The sequence below is a fragment of the Aphidius gifuensis genome, linkage group LG3, assembly GCF_014905175.1.
Source record: "Aphidius gifuensis isolate YNYX2018 linkage group LG3, ASM1490517v1, whole genome shotgun sequence".
Classification (NCBI taxonomy): domain Eukaryota; kingdom Metazoa; phylum Arthropoda; class Insecta; order Hymenoptera; family Braconidae; genus Aphidius; species Aphidius gifuensis.
In genome coordinates, this window is record NC_057790.1 from 21,087,886 (window position 1) to 21,108,484 (window position 20,599).

Genomic DNA, 20,599 nt, shown 5'->3' on the forward strand with positions numbered 1-20,599 from the left:
AATTTGAAGATGCGTTTGTTTATTATTAATCCTTATATAATATCGTTTCAAATTCTTAATTACAATATTGTATATAATAATAATTATTTATAATAGGTCAATGTATACAGGTTAAATACAATTTTTTATTTTTTATTTTTTTCTCATTATCTTCATCATGTTTGGAGGTCTGTTATTAAAACTTTAATTATTAAAGTTTATTTTATTAGTATTTATTTATTTACTGTTTAATCAGGTTCTGCATTCGTTCCTTATAATTTTAGTCCCAAATAATTTCACAAAATGAAAATCAAAATTAAACTTGATTTTAAGTTTTTTAATTTCTAGATATCAAAATTGTATTATTATTAATATTATTATTATTTCGATTGATTTAAAAATTTTATATTACATTTTTTTTTTTTTATCTTTTTATTTAATCAATGTTAATAACAATTATTTTAATTTTCACTTGGTGAATCTTGGGACACATCAGTCGTATTAGTTTTTTTTTTTTTTATATTTTTATTTACTGAACACAATGTTTTTACACATGACGTCAGGAATTATATTTATTTATTTTTCTTTAACTGGCCACGACAAAATTTTTGATAATGCATAAATGAAATGAAAAATAGTATTCGCAGATTATTTGTTTGAATATTTTTTTAGTAATGTTGTTTGGATTTTTTTTTATAATTTTTTTTTTGACATCAATCAATGATATATTAAGTAAAAAGTATGATTGTTAATGTTTCCATTGGATAAATACAATGTTTATTGCTATTATGATTATTAATTAATTTTTTTTTTTTTTGTCTTGTTTTTCATCCAAAACTCATTAAATCGAAATTTTATAAAACATTCTAGGGCCAAGAGTTTGTCTTGTAATTAACATAAGTCTCTAAAATTATTCAATGATAATGTTAAAAAATAATTTACAAAAAATATACAAATGATAAAAACAAAGTTTTGATATTAAAAATTTGTACAGTTTTTAACAAAACAAAAATTTAAATATATTTAATAACGTTAAATTTATATCATTGAATAAAATTATTGTTATTTTTTTTTTATTTTTGTCAAAATCTAAAATTCAGTACCCAAAAATCAATCATCAAGTTTTATCAGTCATCGTAATAACTACGTATTACTTTTATTAAATAAATGATTATTCATTTTATAATTTCCGGCATTTTTCAATTTTATTCGGCAGTTTTGCTGTATTAATAAGAAATTTTTTATATTATTTATTTTTTTTTTTTATTTCTATCTACATCGGTTATTGTAAAGTTACATGTTTATCAGTCTGCGATACTATATTGCATCTTTTTAAAAAGGCATTAAACTTTTAAAGTTTCATTTTGAATATGTATGAAAAAATAATTATAATTGTGTTTTTTTTTTTACATGATTTTTTGGGTACAGAATAAGAAAATGAACTCTAATGAATGATGAAATCTTTTTTTTTTTCATTGCTAATATTATCATTTGTTTTTTCATTTTGCTATTTGTTTATTAATACGTTAATTCATGCCTTTAAATTGTTTTTTCTTTGTAGAATTTGATGGCGAGTTAATAGTAATAATAGTAACAATAAAAAATAATTTATCTTTAGCAAGAGATTTCTACTTTCACAGACTTATTGATGGACAAAAGAGTTTTGGGTGAAAAAAAAAATAATAGATAATAAATAATTTTAGATAAATATAATTAAATTTTTTTGTATAATGCGAATATTTAAACTCAGGCTAAATGCATATGTCAGTATTTTAATTTTCTTGTAACATTTATAATCGGCTTATATTGTTAATTCAAACATTTTTTTTTTTTTTACATTATTTATTTTTTTTTCCCTCCGACATGTATAAAAATATACAAATTATCATTGAAAAGAAAAAGCCAATATTTAACATCACAATAAAAATAATTGATGTCACAATATTATACTTTATAAATTTTGTCAATTTTTTTAAATTAATTTTTTTTTAATGGAAGAGCGTTGTGCTGATTAATTTTGACTGAAATAAAAATTCGCTCAAACCGTTTAATTTAATATACTCACGATGAAAATAATTGAAACAAATAATTTTTAAATTAAATTAAAATTTACATGTTAATAATAAATTATACCTAAATTATTTTACTTATAATCTAAACCAGTCATGTAAAAATAAAAAGAAAAAAAAAAATTTATTAAATTATTAATTTACAAAACAACAAAACTTTTTTTATTTTTTAAACCAATTTAAACTATATCAAATTAAAAAATAAAAATTATTTGTTCAATTAATTACATCGTGATAATTATAAATTTTATCTCAAGAAATAAAAAATATGTCAAGAAATTATTTAAAAAATATGACTACGACCGAAATGGATTTTTTAATTTTTTGTATTTTTATTATCTATGCTTTTTTTTTTTTTTTTCTTTTTATATTTTATATTTTTTTTTGTATTTTTTTTTTCGTATGATTATATCATTTTGAATAAATCTTAAATGTATATTTTTTTTTTTTTAAAAAACTTTCTTATCGATGCATTTTTTTTATGTATAAATATGTATTGTTTAAGCGGCACAAGGATGGTTTGTTTCGAGTCCTTGTTTAGCAACAAACCATTATATTTTTGCCACCCTTTTTATCACACTTTCACACGAAAAATTTCACTCATACATTTTACACACACACATAACACAAACATACATGGCATAACTCTTCTACAATGGTTTTTTATTTTAATTAAATAATTAATTATTTTTTTTATTTTTATTTTCCGTGATTAAATCGTTCAGAAAACTCGTGTGAAAATAAAGGGTTGAAGAGTTTTTTTTGCTATAATATTTCACATTTTTGTCCTTAATAATTAAACCCTAAAGCTGCACACCGTACTTCATTATATTCATATTATCATTCATCTAAGTGTATTGTACAAATAAGTATCATTCAAATCTGTGTTTATTTATTTTTTTCTAGTCATTATTCACTAAATTGTTACTATCGTGACACTTTGTATAAAACTTGATTGGAGTACACGATTATATTATTTATAGCTGGGATTTTTTTTTTTTCAATGAAAGAGCAATTAGCTGTTACTCTCTAGGCCACATAAATATATGCCAAATTTTATTATTTTTTTTTTCAATTCATTTTTACAACAAAAATTAGCTGTATGTATTATTTTTCTTCTTGTATCTTTTTTTTTCTTTATTTCAAAAAAAATTTTCATCGGCTTTAAGCTTGTTTAAATTAACAGGGTAAATATATATTTCAAGAATTTTATTAATATTTTCAAAACAAACTTATAATTTTTCTTTTAAATAATCAAAAAACACAAAATAATTATTTAAATTATTTTTTAGTATAAAAAATCATTTTAAATTTTGTATTTTTCTTTTTGTTTTTTAATTTAAATCAATATTACAAACGTTAAAAATATCATGTTTTATTTTATTGTTGTACTAATTATAATATTGCCATCAAGGCTTGACAATTAAAAAAAATATATTAAATAAATTTTAAATTGAAAGAAAATAAAAAAACAAAGCCAGCTGGGTTCATCCTTAACTGGGCCATATTAAATTTGTTGTTGTTTGTTTGTTTTGTAATTTATAAAAATTACTATCATTAATATAATTTATTTACCTGTTTGTTATTAATATTATTTATTTAAAATCTTGTTAGATAATAAAAACAATAAAAACATAGCTTTTAAATGCCGTTGTATATATTAAATTATTATTTCATTTTGTTTATTTTTGTTTTATATATAATAATATATATATATAATAATCCCATGAGAAGAAAAATAATTATAAAAATTCAGTTCTTGGGATATTAAATTGTCATTATCATGTTAAATTGGCATAAATTAATTCAATGTATTGCAACTGGACTTTGTTGTACACAAACACCAACCATTGGACTATCCTCACGTTCAGGATCACGTTGTTTAACAGTTGTTGTTGTTTGTTGTCGTCCAACAATAGTATGTGTATCATTATTTTGATATCCATATTTGTAATAATTTTGTTGTTGTATCATTGGTGATGTTATCATTGCAGGTAATATTATTGTACCAAGTGAACTTTGTATACGTGAATTATTATCCAATGATTGTATTGATGATGATGATATTGTTGATGTATTTGATGTCTCAATTGTTGTTGTTGTCGTCGATAAATAACCAGGTGCTAATTGACGACGATTACTAGTATGTCGAGGTGAGGATTCACACTCCATTGGTTGATAGCTACCACTTGGAATATTTGGCACTTGCATTAAACTGTTGTTGCTACTGCCATTTGCCTGACCTGACATAGTTACTAGTCCTGTTAACATCAATTTTTATTATCAATTTATATTATTCAATATTATATTTATTTTTATTTTTTTTTTATAGATATATATATTTTAATTGAAACAACTAAATTCTAGAGACAATAGTCCATTCACTAAGACCATTTTTTTAAATTTCTTTTCATTGTATCACTGATAAAGCTTGAATTTTTTTCTACATAATTTAACATTAATTAATTTAAATGAACAAATTATTTTAGCTTTATCTGAGATACATGAATTGATTATTATAAAATGACTACTTAATTTTTTTTTTAAAGTTTATAAAATCGAGGGTCGAAGACTACGATTCGTTCGACGTTTCTAAAGGTTCTCTACTTGGGTTGCAGGAATTTTTTTTTTATCATATTTAAAATTGTATGCTTCAAAAATGCACTATTTTTATCCTGTATATTACAGGTATTTTTTTTTATTTTTATTTTTTTATTTTTAAGGATATTGTTTATCGTGCTTAACGTGCAAAAATCAAGGAGGTTTTTTTTTTTTTATTCATCATAACGTCGAGGGGTTTATTCTCAACGTGATTATATATTTTTTAAATTATTTTAAATTCATAAAAAGACGGTTTTTTTAAAATTGAATATCCCAAATTTTTTCAGTAACATGCTATATTTTTTAAACGATTTTTTTTGAAAGATAGAATAGTAAAAAATACAAAGCAATAAATTAAAAATAAAATTCAATAACACAATGCATTACATCATTCCATATAAAAATATAAAACACATTCTCCATACCAATTAGAAATGATTGTATAATTAAAAAAAAAATAATTAAAAAATTTTTTTTAATTATTAGAATGGAGTAAATATATCCAAGAGTATAAATTTTAGTTGAAAAAAAAAACTGTTATAATTGAATTGATATATTTCAACAAAGCTCAATTATTTTTATTTTATTTTTTTAAATATTTTATTAACTTAATTATATTATTTATATTTACAAGTGTCAATTTTAAATGTAAAAAAAATTGTAGAAAAAAAAATAAATTGAGCGTTGATAAATTAAATCAAATCATTTTATTAAAACATAAATAAATTTCAGAGTCATGGGCAAATTATATGAATCCATTGGCTCCTTGAAATTATATACATAATTATTATTATTTATTTTGTTTTTTAAAATTTCAAGCAGGCTTCGCACATTACAAACCGAGGCCACGGGACATTAATACTTGACTTTAAAAAAGTTGATTTAAAGTTGTTGGACGACATTCAAGTATTGTGTAAATATTATTTTAAAAAATCTAGAAATATGACAGTTAAGGGGCAGATATCCTGTTAGATTTAATATTTCGAAGGTCGATACTTTTTCAAATACAAGTTGGTAAAAAAAAAAAATTAAATAGAAATCAAATTTACAAGTTGATAGATGAATATTAAATTACAACTTGCTAATTTATAAATTTAAAAAAATTTTAAATGCTTCTATAAAAAGAGAATATTAACAATTATTTTATTTTTTAATATAAATTTTTTTTGTAATACTTGAATGTGTCTTTGAACATTTTAAATAATTGACTTTTTTAAAAATCAAGTTTTATATTTATTTATTTATTATTATTTTAATTATAATTTATTAAACAAATTTGATTTTATTTTTAGTAGGATATTTGTTTATTTTTTTTTTTTATGAGAACTTACTTATGTTAGTAAGTAAGATTAGGGTTGGGGGCCTAGGACAGGTTGTCACCGCCCCGCGGATACGACAGTCATCGAGCCACGTACTGTCCCCCCATCATATCTACGGGCAACAATAAGTCATTGTTTTAGTTTTTTTGTTTTTTTTTTTTAATAATCAATATTATTAACACTTTAATTTATTTTTATTTTCGCATAATATAATTTTTTTTTAATTATTTATTTTAATATTTTAAATTATCTTATTTTTATATTCCTAATTTTTGTTTTTTTTTTTTCTTATTTAAAAAATATATATACATATATATTAATGCTGAAAAAAAACATTGTTTCTTATAAAATAATTCTATATTATTTTTGCTTATAAAAAAAAAAATTTTGACATATTTAAAATTAATTTAATGTCGTTTGGTAATTTTTTTTTTCCTTTGAGATATTTGAAAATTTTAAATTATGTTTTTTTATAAAATCATAAGTAAAACTTAATTAAAAAAAAAAATATTAGGAGATAATTGTTTAATAAAATAAATAATAATAAAAAATAATAATAATATGGTATAAAATTATTGAGTATTTTATTTATTTATAATTATTAATAGAATAGTTTTATAGTCTGTTAAATGTAACCCTGATTTTTTCGATCCTGTTTACTAATATTCGGCAATCAAGTTGAATATAAATTCTAATATTTTTTCTAATACTTTTTTCTTTTTTAAAAATTATTTTGAATATTAAATGCGTATATTTTCTAAACCTGATACTATTTATTTTCGGGTCGTCTAAACTTTTTCATACGTATTGATAAAAAAACAAAAATTATTAATCTATATTTTATTGGCATTGTTTAAGTTAAAAAAAAAAAAATGAAAATAATAGTTTGAAGAAATAAAAAGAAGTTAAATTAAACTAAATTGAATGACGAAAAAAAAAAATAATTTCTTACTTTCTGCACAAATCAAAACTCCTAAAATTCGGGTAATGAAACACGCTGTGTTCTGACTGGCTACACTCTGTCATCGATCATCTGTCGAGGCTGATCCTAAAATTCATAGGATCTTTCGTTTAACAACATTTTAATATATTCATATGAATAAATAAAATTATTATTTATGTTTATCTTTATTTAAAAACGCGTTAATCATAAAATTCGAAGAGAAAGAAATAAAAAACTTTTTATTATTCAAATAAAACCGAAATTATCTTATATGTATTTTTAATTATAAAAAAAAAAAATTATTATTACTAAATACTATGCGTGATAATAAATAAAAGCAAGCAAAATTAATTTAAAATAAAAAAAAATTACAAAACAAAACAAATTATAGATAAACAAAAAAAAATAAAATGAAAATAATTTTAGGGCATTGAATGTTTTAAATAATAAAAAAAATATAGACGCATCTATATTATAAATATTATCGTCGTACATAAATTTAAATAATTTCCTTAATACTGATTATAAAAAAAAAATTTAACTTTTTAAATATTATAATAGTTATCCTTAATTTAAATCTAATCGTAAATTTTAATATTTGGCTTTTAAAAAAAAAAAAATATAGGTATATTATTATTTATTATTTTTCTTTGTTTACTTTATTTAATTATTAATTTATTATTATATGTTTTTTTTTGTTGTTTTATTAATTATTTTCTTATTGTACAAAAGGTTATTTGATTAATATCAAATCTTACCACTGTCTTGACTCATTGAAACTACTGCCGGACTTGTATTTGCACTATTGGCAGCTGCTATATTTGTGTTGGTCCCTTCATCAGCAGTTCTTTTAAAAAAATTATGCTGTAATGCATAGTACGGCGTAACTCTTGTTTTTGGATCAAAATCAAGCATTCTAAGTATAAGATCTTTAAATTTAAGATAATCAGATATTGAATGACCTGGCTCGGTACTTCTTCTACCACCAGGACCACCAGTTTCAACACCTAAAATTTCTTGTAATCGTCTTGTACCAGGTAGTCTATATTTTTTACCATCTTTTGATTTTTTTAGCACATATGAACCATCAGTTGGTACTTTATCAAAATATTTTCTTGCTTTATGCGCTTGGTCTAGTATATGTTTTGGTGGCAAACCCAATACTTCCACAATTTTATTCATTTGATCAACCTATTAATTCAAAAAAACATAATTAATTACTCATTACTATTTATAAAAATAATTATTTCGATTTATTTATTCAATGAATATCATAAAATGATTAGAAAATTTTCAGCCTTTTAATAATATAATGAAAATTTTCTATATAAGGAGAATCAATAATATAAATGATTATTTAAATTAATTTCTAATTACCTCATTAGCACCACTAAACAATGGTTCACCCGTATGCATTTCAACTAAAATACATCCAAGACTCCACATGTCTATCGCTAAATCATAAGGTATACCAAGTAAAACTTCAGGTGAACGATAAAACCTAGATTGAATGTATTGATATATCTGTAAATTAACAACAAATAAAATAATAAAATTAAATAGCTCAATAGATTTATTATAAATTATTTAATAATATTTTTAATTACCCTTTGTCCAAGTTGACAAGAACTACCAAAATCAACAATTTTTATCGCACTTCTTTTTGGATTGCACAATAATATATTTTCAGGTTTTAAATCACAGTGAATGATGTTCAATTCCGGTGTTGATAGGAATAATAAGGCAGTACACAATTGTTGTGCAAACTTCCTCGTGAGGTTTAATGATACCCCTCGAAAATTTGTATTTCTAAGTAGGTCATAAAGATTGTAAGACAGTAGTTCAAATACCAGACATAAATGATTTCTCCACATAAAATGCCTTTTTAGTTTAACTGTAATATTAAATATATTTTATTATTAATTTATAAATATAAATTTTATAATTTTCTTTTCGTTATTACATACCTATATAATACTTGTTATCGGTATCAGCTCTATTCATCATTTCTAATAACCTAACTTCAATTTGCGCTTGATTGAGAAAAGGTTTTTTATTTTTAATGATTTTTATTGCCACTAGTGTTTGTTCCTCAAGATCAAATGCTTTTACTACTTGACCAAAACTGCCTTTACCTAAAATTAAAAAAAACAAATTTGTATTTTTTATTTATTTAATTGTTTATTTATTAGATATAATAATTTAATTTAATTAATCATACCTATTAGAGAATCAATCTCATATCGATCTAAAAATTTTTCACCATTTTTAATTATATAATCGTGGTTGTCATCATCCCAGCCATCATTATAAAGTTTTCTTTCTTTTTTATGAGAGCTATCTTCACCTTGCATTTGTTGCGCTCTTCTTTTTTTCTTGGCATAGTATACCTAAAAATATAATAAATGAATATCATAAATGTTGAAACATTTTTTTATTTATTTTTTTGATAAATATGTCTGGTGAAATAATATCATTAACAAGTCATGAAATAATAAAATTAACAATGTATTTTTAATGAGTATTATCATTGCATAATTATTATATTCTTGTTTAACTAAAATCTGTTTTTTTTTTTTTCTTTGCTTTTGTATGTTGAATAAAAAAAAAAAATACTGCTCAGTACTTAATCTGTAGTTGATGACAAACTATGATTTTGTTTTGTTTTTTTTTTTTTATTTGATTATTTGCTTTGCTCTTGATATAAAATTGAATCTCTTGATATGAAAATAAAATTTCTACATTTATTTTATTTCAAAACACATGTAGTTTTCTTTAACTTTGCATTAAAATATCAATTTTCATTTACTTAAAAGTTTTTAGTAACTATGCTTGGTCCATATTATTACACAGATGTAATTTTCCATAAATAAATATAATTAAACTTTGAAATCAAAAAGAAAACATAATATAATATTTTCTAGAATTTTGTAGTAAATAACTATTTGTAAAATAAATTAACCCACAGTTACTTTATATCCTCTAGCCAGATGTTGAAATATTACAATTTTTGAATTAAACAAACAAAAAATAATAACAATAGTTAATGCAGATAGAAAATATGGGTGGACGATGGCAAAAGCAACTGAGTGGATTGATGAATGCAACTAAAGGGAATGAAAAAAAAAAAAAATGTAAGAAGGGAATCGATTTTAAAAAAGGAAAAAAATTTATGAAAGCGCATCCAACAAAAATCATGAATGAAAAGCAGTTAAATACAAGAAGGGTCGATGACCTTTTCTCTTTTCTCTTTTTTTTCTAGATATTTTTTCTATGCATTATTAGGGGGGCTTTTTGATATTGTTGAGAGAAAATATAGTTTTTAAAGAGATATTGATTTAATTAAAAAAAAAAAAGATACAAGTGTTGAGTATTTTATTGCTGGATTTTTTTTTTATGCTTGATAAAATCTTGTAACAGTTGAAATAATAATTTTGTGTTTTTCTATCAAACCAAGGGAATTACTGACATTGAGCACGAAGGATTGTTTATTCAAAATACTATAGATGTTTCAGCTGGTTGAACTGTTTTGTTGTATTGATATCGACATTGTAGCATTCATACCTAAGTAAATACTGTCAAATGAATAAGTCAATGTACCAACTTTCAACCCTCTGGTAAAAATATATTTCGACAAATTTATTTTTCAATTATTAATCTCAATAAAAGCACATAATTTTAATTTTAGTTTTTGAAAATTAATTTGTGATTTGTATAAACCGCGTGCGATTATGGAATGCACACTTTACTCGGCCTAAATAGTAAGAATTATCATTCAAAATTTACAAGATTTCGAAACATTTCAAGCACTTGATAGTCATACCAAGTACATTGATGGAATGTATCAGTACCTTACTAAACTCTCAATACTATGTATCCATCTGAATAACGTGCATCTCTCAATCACAAATTTGTCATATCTATTTTTTTATTTTAATATGATTCATTAAATCCTAATATCATTGACTATTTTAATTTTTTCATGACTTGTTTGTATTATTAATTGGAGAATCTCTAAAATTTGCGTGACAATAAATTTTTATGGCTGAATTTTGTCACTGTAAAAATTGTAGTTTTTTTTAATTGATAAATATGCCTACCTCGTTAATGTGCTTGTAGGTTTTAATAAGATCTACACTAAGTTTTCTGAGTGGAGCTGTTGCTGGATCTCGAAATCTATGAGGTATTCTTGCTTGCATCGCATGAATATCTGCTGGTTTTTCCAACGGTAGGCTACTCGTTGTACCACTTCCAGATCCACATACTGGTAGCGGTGGTTCTTCGGACACCAATCTTCCATAAAGTGGTCCACCACCACTTCCTGATCTGCCACTCACTGAAAAATACACAATTTATTTAGCACACTAATATGAAATTGATCCTTAACAAAATTATTATTATTATATAAATAAATTAACAAGTTAACCACAGCTTTAGTTAAACTTTTTGCATCAAGAAAAAAGAAGAAAAATGTTTGCATTGTTATTTGTATATATTCTGTTGAGCTTTGTGCCAAATTCTATAGAACAAAACAGTAACAACATTTTGAGTTAATTGTTTTTACTAACTACTATCAATGAAAAGAATAAAAAAGAGGTGCGAAAAATTGTGCGATACTTTTATATTAAGCACTGTTATAACATAAAGTCTGTGCTAGTGAGATAAGAGGGTAAAAGAAAATTAAAAAGTACAAAACAATCTTAAAATAAAGTTTCACTAAAACGTTCTCATTTAATATTTACGCTTTGAGTGAACACTTTTTTTATATTTTATTTTTTCAATTGTTATCAATATATTATTTTTAATAATTTACAATATGCTGATGACGCGAATATATTTTCTATGTCATCGGCAATATGTTTAGCTTTTAATAGATAAAATTAAATTTAAAAAAAAAAATAGCTTTCTCATTAATTTTGTTATAAAAGTTAATTTGATATACAAAAAAAAATAATGAGAAAGTCGGAAAAAATATATAAATAAATTTTTTAGTCAAGACAAACATGTTTGCAGGTAGAAAAATTTAGGGGTGAATTTTTTTAATGATAAATTATTAGAAAAATTGATAAGTATTGTGGTTAATCATGAAAAATAGTTGATCATTCATAAAAATTTTTTTTCAGTTGTATTTTTAATTGTACAGATTTTTTATTTTTGTTACATCTTTATTTTCTTTACTCTCTTTTTATCATTTCACTCTCACTTTATATATATTTCTCTTTTTCGCGCGTGCGGAGTTGACGAGACTCCCAAACGAACAACGGTTGTTGCTATGCTAGCTATTCACAACTCCCAGCCAAAATAATTCGCTCTTTTATTCACAATTTACATCAATATAATACAAATTGATAACATCATAAATATTTTTATTATATTCATTAACATATTTTTTATATTTCAATGATAAATTGAAAAAAACAAAAAATACACTAAGAAAGCTCGATTATAGCTAATATATAAAAAACGAAAAAGAAAATAATTTTATCAATTTGCCAGAAAAATATATCATTGATAATATCAGCTGATTATAAAATTGATGATTTACAATTTTAATCTTGTCGAAAATTTAAATCACCAAAATATAAACAGTATTTTCTATCAAGGAAAAAAAAAAAAAAAAAAGGATCAAGCTTAAATGAATTTATACCTTGAAAAATCTTTCATAATTATAATATATACAAAGGTGTTATTAAAAAGCACATTTTGCACATGCACAGTCAATCAAGTGAGTTAATTTTTTTTGTTTATTTATTTATTAAATTAACCACGACACGTGTTGATGGATAAATCAACAAAATTTACAAGAATTAATATGATTTTTATCTGTAAAATGATTGACATTGTGAAAAGATTTTTTGGTTTTTAATATCAATATTATTTTGAGTTATAAAATGAGCATTAGTAGATGTATATCATCACGAGATAGAATATGACAAAAGATGAAGAAAAAAAAAAAAGAAAAGTATTTAGTAGATAGATGTACGAGTATAGAGAAAAGAGAGGGCGAGGTGCTGGCATAGCAACAGAAAGACCATTTTGGTATGAACAAGCAAACAGCTTCGTTGGTGGTGCTACTGGTGCTGGCTGCTGCTGTTAACCATGAAGCGCACCTCGAACATCCTTCTGGTGGACTGTTGAACGAGATATATACCTATAGTGAGACAGAATAAAATAAAGAGAGGAAGAGAAAGAGAAAATTGTGCGCCTGCCAGCATCAGACAGAGAGTTGAGTATGGTAAAGTTGAATTCGAATGAGTGAGTGAGCTAGTAAGTGGTAAATGGGTGGTGGGTGATCAACGAGAAGGAATAGAAACAAACCGTATGTGAGACTGAGACGAAATAATGATGAGGAAAAAGTGAAGAGTGGTGGTGGTGATGGTGATGGGAAAAAGAGAAAAGAGGGATAGCTTTTGGGCAAAGGGGTGAGTGTATTGATCGTGTCGCATGGGGTGGAGCAACCACCGCCGAGACCAACTAACTCACTATGGCCTGATATGCCTGCCTCTGTGAACCATGAGCCAAACCACCCTCTAAACTATTATTATTATTATTATTATTTTTCATCTTATTCTCATACACTTTTAACTATTTGAAGAAACAAACGTTCAAGAAAGAAATCTACAGTTTTTTTTTCTTTTCTTTTTTGTCATTTTATTCATCTACACTTGGAAAATACTTGAAAATCTTGATAAATTATTAAATTTAATTTTTTATTTTTTATGTAAAATGACATTTTGATAAGATCAAATATTACAAAAAAAAAATATTTAATTAATTTTTGAATTTATGAGAATACTGAGTTTATTAAAAAGTTTTTTTTTTTAATTTTCAAGTATTAAAAAATAGTAAATGATTAATAAACATGTATTATTAATGAATAATGTATTTTTTCTTTAATTAGCAAAAGGAAATTAAAGAAAGAAATGAGAAAAAATAAAGATATTTTGAAGCTAAAGAGTTCAACAGCGCTAGCATTGATAAAAAGAGCAAAAAAAAAAAGCAAAGGAAAAATTCAAAAATATGGCATAAATGATAATTAACACTAACAAAAAAAATAAAACAAATAAATGAATTCTTGTTAAAGATATATAAAGTAATAATAAAAATATTGCGTAAAATTTTGACATTATGTGGTACGTATAAAGTTAGATTTACATAAGGGTGAATTTCATTTGTTGATGATATCTCAAGTCAATCAAGATACACCCCAAGTAATTGTATATACAAAATATTTTCCAGCAAGATCATATGTCGAGTGATTTCAATTTTAAATAGATACCATCATAATGAGTGGGATAATAAATATAAATTAAAAATCAATCAAATTAAAATGACAACACTCCAGCTATTTTGCAAGTAAAATTGTAAATAATTTCATGTACTTTCTGCAAATTTTCAGCTGTATTATCAACGATTATATAAATTGGAAATAAAAAAAACTACTTTGAGATCAAATTTAAAAAACAATTTGCCTAAAATACTTACGTTGTTGTGATTCTTTTGATAATTGTGACATAAACAGCTGTTCACGTTTGAGCCATGCTGCATCAACTGCATCAGTGCTTGGGATAACGCGTGTACTTGCTGTAGGTTGTTGAACACTTCCCCGACCTCGACCACCTACATTTTAAGTTAAAATATAAATATTTATCTATAATCTAAACTACCGTATATCCAGAAGTATTAAAAACTTCAAAATATCGTTTTTGATTTACAGTATTATCGATTTTTTCAATAAATCCCTAGCTAAATTTTTATACTACCAAATTTTTGAATTATTGGGGAAAAGATAGAATACCATTGAAGCTACCAAGAATTCTAAAAAAGTAGATTAAAGTAGAATAAAGTTTAAAAGCAAAAAATAATAAATAAAAAAACAATTTACATAATACTTACACATTTCTTGTTCTGCAAGCTCTATCATCATCAACTGCTCATGTCTACACCATGCTCTGTAGGCCTCAATTGATTGAGGGTTACCAGGAATAACGTGTGGACCTGGTGGTGAATCTTGAAATTCTTCTCGGGCTCCACTAGTGCTACTTCCACCGCCTCCACCGCCGCCACCACCACCGTCATACTCCATACCAGCAGATCCACTTTTTCACTGCCTGCGGCAGATTTTGTGACACTCACAACATGGGGCTCGTCAGGCCCTCCTTTCTTTCCCTTATTATTTTTTTTATTTTTTATTATTTTATTTTATGGAAAAAAGTGATCACTCAAATCACCTATACAGTTTTATTTAATTAAATTTTTATTATAAGATGATTACCCTGTATTTATACGTAATATTTTTTTTTAGCTTATTTATATGAGTGAAGAGGCATTACTGGATCTTGGGTTATATACTTTGTTGTCTTTTCAAAACTGAAATTTAAAAAATAAAATAATTTGTTATTATTTTATCAATTTTATATTTATAATTAATATTTATTTAATCATTTTTTTACTGACAAATTGTATTTGTTTTTTGTATTTATTAAAAGTTTGGATTCACAAAGATATTTAATTTATTTAATTAGAATTGAAGATGATACTTTGCCAACACAAAACGAACTATTGATAAATTTTTTTCACTTAATAAATAATGCTTTTAGTAATTTTAAAACTTAATTATTTTCATGTGATTTATGTCATTCTATTGTTTATACTTTGTTAAAGGTACTATTGTCATGATAAGTTTGATTTGTTTTAAACAAATTTATAATATACACGAGTATTGAGAAAAATTTACTGGTTTATATATTGCAAATGAAGCTATAGCTATTTTAAAACCCTTATTTGAAAGTTTCATCAACTTTATAACGAATAATAATTGTGTTCAAACTATCCCTCCCAAAAAACCTTTCAATTTTTCCGTTAAATTTTCAAAATATTTCGTAAAAGAAACTGTTTTTTTAATAAAAAATCATTTAAATTAATAAAAATATGAAAAATAAATCTTAAAAATGCATATTTTCAAATCGAAATTTCATTTAATACATTTCGATTTATAACGATTTCGTCGAAACGATATTTCAGACATTTCTAATCGCAAAAAAAAAAAATCTAATCATTAAAAAAAAATTATTTTAAATCAGTCAATTAGGAAAGTATTTTGGAACTTTTTCAGCGGTAATTTTTTTGCGTCAACTATCTCATTTCAAATGGGAATACAGAATAAATATAATGAAGAAAATAAAACAGGGATTTTAAGTTTTTTTTTTTTTGCACGTGGTTTAAATCCACTGTTACATGTATATATGTGATAATTAAGGCAGGTGTTTTTTGACCATCTGCAGCTGAAACCAGACAATCTATGTGGCAGTTTTTTTGTGTTGCCCTTTCTTTATATACTATCTAATTATCAACAACATTTTATTGTAGATTTTATCAGTTTTAATTATGACTTATTTCATACTCATTTCTTAGAATCATGTTTTACAATCTAATAATTTACAAATAAAAAAAAAAAAATAATAGTAAAACTCGTAAAAACTTTAGTGCAATCACAATGTTTAAAAAATAAATATAAAAATTTTTTAATACTCAATTTGCATTTAGTTTATTATGTTGTTTTTATTTATTAATTTATTCAAAGTATAGGGGGTATTTTAAAAAAAATAAATTATTAAATGAACTAAAAATATAAATTATTTTTACGTAAGCTATAAATTAAAATTTTTATATTATTTTATTTAAATTAAACAACAAACTGACATGAGAATGATTGATTTTAAAAATATATTTATCTAATTGTAAATTCAATTAAACCAACTGGATTAAAATGTAAGTACATAGTATTTTTTATTTTAATTCATTTATATTGTTGTTTGTGGTTGATAAATAATACTGATGACTTATATTTAAATACACTCAATTACACACAAGTCACAAAGATCATACTATGTTTCAATAAAGGGTTGATGATTATTATTTTTTTTTATTTTTAATTTATCTTGGCTTCTTTCGAATGTACGTAAATAAATTAATAATTAAATTACCATGATAATTAAGTCAATTAGTTGATGAATAATTTTTTTAAAAAAAGTATTAATTTATTTATAAAATTATAGACTACAAAATGTATGAAAAAGTTTTATTTAGAATGACAATTTTGAATTGTAAATCAAATAGAAATTTGCAATTTATTTTTCAACTGTTTGGATGAAATTAAACGAATTTTTTAATAATAAATTTAATACCATTGTTAAATGTTTTATGTCAAATTTTGATATTGGAATTTTTGGAGTATATTTTGCTCTTGATTTATGAGAACAGCTGCAAATTAGAATGAGCTTTGTATTATTTTTCGAAATGACGATTTATGAAAATAAAGTTATCAATATTTTGCATTTATCTGCGTGACAACAGACGTCCATTTATCCATATTATTTTTTTTATTTATTTTTCAACTGATTATTGTTACTTTACTACCACCCAATGATATTTATACCCTTCTACTTTACATACGTATATATATATTTAAATTTGCATTCAACAACCACGCGGCTTTCAACAGAATTAATCAAGAAAAATAAAAAAAATAAAATTTACAATACAAATAAAATCATATCAATTATTTAAAAATTTCTATAATAATCTTTTAAAATACATTTTAAATAATGTAAAAAATTGGATAGTTAAATTATCTATTTTTTTTTTTTTTTAATTCGATGAATTATTTGACCTATATTGACAAATTTACTCGTGAAAAATTTAAAATATTCAAGTCATTTAATAATTTACAATTATAAAAAAAAATATGAGCTAATTTTTTATTCATTATTAAACTATTGTAATAATTGGATAAATTGTTGATTTTTTTTTTATATAAATTACAATAATGTGTGCATGTTTTAAAAAATATTTTAGAATTTTAATTTTATTTTATTGGTGAATAGAAAATTTATATTATAAAAAATGAAAGAAAATCAATTAACATTTAAAAACAATTTAAAATAAAATTACTTGATATATTGTATTATTAAATTTTTCATTAATTCAATTTTTAATAAATAAAATTTTTTAATGTTAAAAAAAAGAGGTGTATTCTTAAAAATGGCGTGACCTGTCAATTTTGAGGTTAGAATTTCATAATCGTTCATCACTTTGAACATAAATACGAAAAAAAAAAAACAATTTAATTTACTCGATTGTAAAAAAAAAACTTCTAATATCGAGGTCAATATTCAATTGAATTTTTTACAACGACATTTGAAAAAGAAAACAAAAAAAAAATTTAGAAATTATAATTAAAACGAGATAGCAACAACAAAAAAAAATCAAAAATACCGTTAAATCTCGGCAACATTAGCAAGTAGGTCATTTAAAAAAATAAAAAAAAAAACTTTTCAAAGTAAATTAGTTTAATATATTATTTAAATTAACCATCTTTAATTACCTTATTCGTGGCACAATAAAGATGTCACAAAAATAATTTTGTTTTTTTGATAAAACGTGTCATGAGGTATCCAAAACAATCACCAACAAAATATCCACAAATAAATAAATAAAATTTAAAAAACAAATATATAGTTTAATTATTTATAAAACTTTTTTACACAATAAATAAATTCACTAGTTTGTTGATTCACACAAAATCCACTGGTGTTGTCAGAGAAGCAACGTGTACACAAAAAAACAAAAAAAAAGAAAAACTTTCAAATAAATAAATAAAACACGTTAATAATTTGCACAAACAATTCACAAATTAATCACTGATTTACGTTCTAGATAATCTTCAATTGTTGCTAATTTTATCAACTTGATTTGTCAATTTTTTTTTTATATATCCCAAAGCAAGATATATTTTTTTTTCCTGTATATTATTATTATCATTCCATCTGTCAAATTAACACAGTTGTCACACAGTTTTAAAATTAATCAAATATTTATATCATGAAATATTGACAGCTTAAAATTATTACGTATATATTTTGTTTAAAAAATTATATCTCAATTATTGAAAAAAGCTTATATGTATATGTTTTTTTTTTTCAAATAATTAATTGTCAAGAATTAATAATTAAAAACATTATTTATTGTAATAATTTATTAATAATGTAGCTGTTTAAGAGAAGGCGGTAGTGTGTTGCAAGAGAGGAAAATTAAAAAAAATAAAAATAAAAGGGGGATGAAAAGCGACAATAGGGGATGACGGCGATCGTGACCGTTTGCGTCGCTACGCACGAAGGCACCGAACACCCCCGCGGCAATGCCTGCAGTGAACTCGCCCGCCAAAGGGTCAAAAGCACCACGGCAAAATAACAACAAAACGTGTAACGTCCAATTTCGACGCCCAGCAACGTCACTCCCCACTCTGTCTCTCTCTCTTTTTTTTTTTGATAATTTATTCAAATTAATTTGTCCTTTTTTTTGTTTATATTTTTTATAATAATTATTATTATATCAAGCAAATATTATTCACTCAATTATCAAATAAATTTTCACAAATTTTTAATCCTCTCTTATTTGACGTTTATATTATTTATATTTTTTTTTAAATAATAATTTTCAATTTAAACCGGTGACAACATATGTATATTTTTAATATTATTTAATAATATTTTTTTATATAAATTTTGGCTATTAATAAAACACTTATTTGGAGTAGTTGTTTTATTTTGGAGTTGTTTGAAGTTTTCTCTGTTGTTGTTGTTGTGATTTCTACACTCTCTCACACTATTTTTTTTTTACTTGTTTTTTGTATCTTTTTGACGCTCTAGATACTAATTTATAATAATAATATTTATAATATTTAAATAAAAAAAACAATAATAATTTTAGATTTTTTTTTTTTTTTTCCCTCAAAAATTTTACTGTCGCGTTGTACGTAATTTTAATATGAGGTACACAACACAGACGCACTTGATAACTCGTTGTTGTTATTATTAAGGTAGAGACGTACACATACAAGGGGGACAAAACTCCGTCGTCGTCGTCGTCGTCGTTGTCGTCTCTCGTGCATTCACCTCCGTCATATACACAGCGTCGCCGACACGCTCCGACAAACTTTCCTCACACACATCAACATCAATATTTTATATTATTATTATATACATATATAAAAAAAAAAAAAAAATGTTATTTATATTTATATAGATATATTTAACACTTTCTACCACTTAATTTTTTATTTAAAATAATATATAAATAATATTTTTTTAAATTCACAATTTACATTATTATTTGGTACTTTTTATAGAACTAATTATAAATGACTAATAATCAGGAGTTCTGGATTTTTTTTTTTTATCACAAGAAACTTTTTTTTTTTTTTTTATATTAATATATATATATGTGTGATATATATATATATTTTTGTCGTCACACTGGGACGAGATTCACACAGTTTTTTATACTTTTTTTCTCAGTGTCGTCACTATTGTATATGTGTATGTAATTTATGAGTAAATTTTATTGGTATATGTGTGTACCAATTTTTTGATGAACAGGAAAATAAAAAATGATGAAAAATTTATTTTAAATAATGATGTATTATTAATTGTTATATTATTTATAATTATTAATATGTATTAATAATAATTATAATCACAATATTATTTTATTGTAAATAATAAACAACAAAAAAAAACAAAAATGCCACTATCACACACGAGACACGAGGAACTGCACGCCCTGACCGCGGGGATACCGCATCGCTTTCTCGTGTTAACATGGAGCCAGACTTTATGGATATTTAG

At 23.4% G+C, this 20,599-nt stretch overlaps 1 protein-coding gene across 5 annotated transcripts; it reads right to left on the bottom strand.

Annotated features, from left to right (window-relative positions):
* Nucleotides 1–478: 478 nt before the first annotated feature.
* On the bottom strand, nt 479–20,567 carry LOC122852727 (serine/threonine-protein kinase minibrain). 5 transcript variants are annotated; one of them, XR_006373856.1, is made up of 11 exons: nt 18,298–20,567; nt 14,808–15,281; nt 14,397–14,531; nt 11,012–11,247; nt 9,133–9,301; nt 8,879–9,046; nt 8,519–8,805; nt 8,289–8,435; nt 7,670–8,102; nt 5,981–6,080; nt 4,196–4,309 (listed from the first exon to the last, which is right to left on the bottom strand). XR_006373856.1 is itself a non-coding variant. In XM_044152679.1 (10 exons), the coding sequence occupies exons 2-10, from the start codon at nt 14,995–14,997 to the stop codon at nt 3,855–3,857; spliced, it is 2,220 nt and encodes a 739-aa protein (XP_044008614.1). In that variant the 5' UTR covers nt 14,998–15,281; nt 18,298–20,567; the 3' UTR covers nt 479–3,854. The 5 variants fall into 5 exon arrangements, 2 of the variants coding, with proteins under 2 accessions (XP_044008614.1, XP_044008616.1); XR_006373858.1 differs by lacking the exon at nt 5,981–6,080 and adding an exon at nt 6,921–7,016 and having other exon boundaries at nt 4,198–4,309; XR_006373857.1 differs by lacking the exon at nt 4,196–4,309 and adding an exon at nt 6,921–7,016 and having other exon boundaries at nt 6,000–6,080.
* Nucleotides 20,568–20,599: the final 32 nt, after the last annotated feature.

What these genes read in the sequence shown, in the direction of transcription:
- LOC122852727 (XM_044152679.1), bottom strand. Translation starts at nt 14,997, where the DNA reads ATGGAGTATGACGGTGGTGGTGGCGGCGGTGGAGGCGGTGGAAGTAGC. An exon ending in CTTGTCAACTTGGACAAAGG is followed by an intron (nt 8,436 to 8,518) that starts GTAATTAAAAAT and finishes GTTAATTTACAG; the next exon opens with ATATATCAATACATTCAATC. An exon ending in TGTTTAGTGGTGCTAATGAG is followed by an intron (nt 8,103 to 8,288) that starts GTAATTAGAAAT and finishes TTGAATTAATAG; the next exon opens with GTTGATCAAATGAATAAAAT.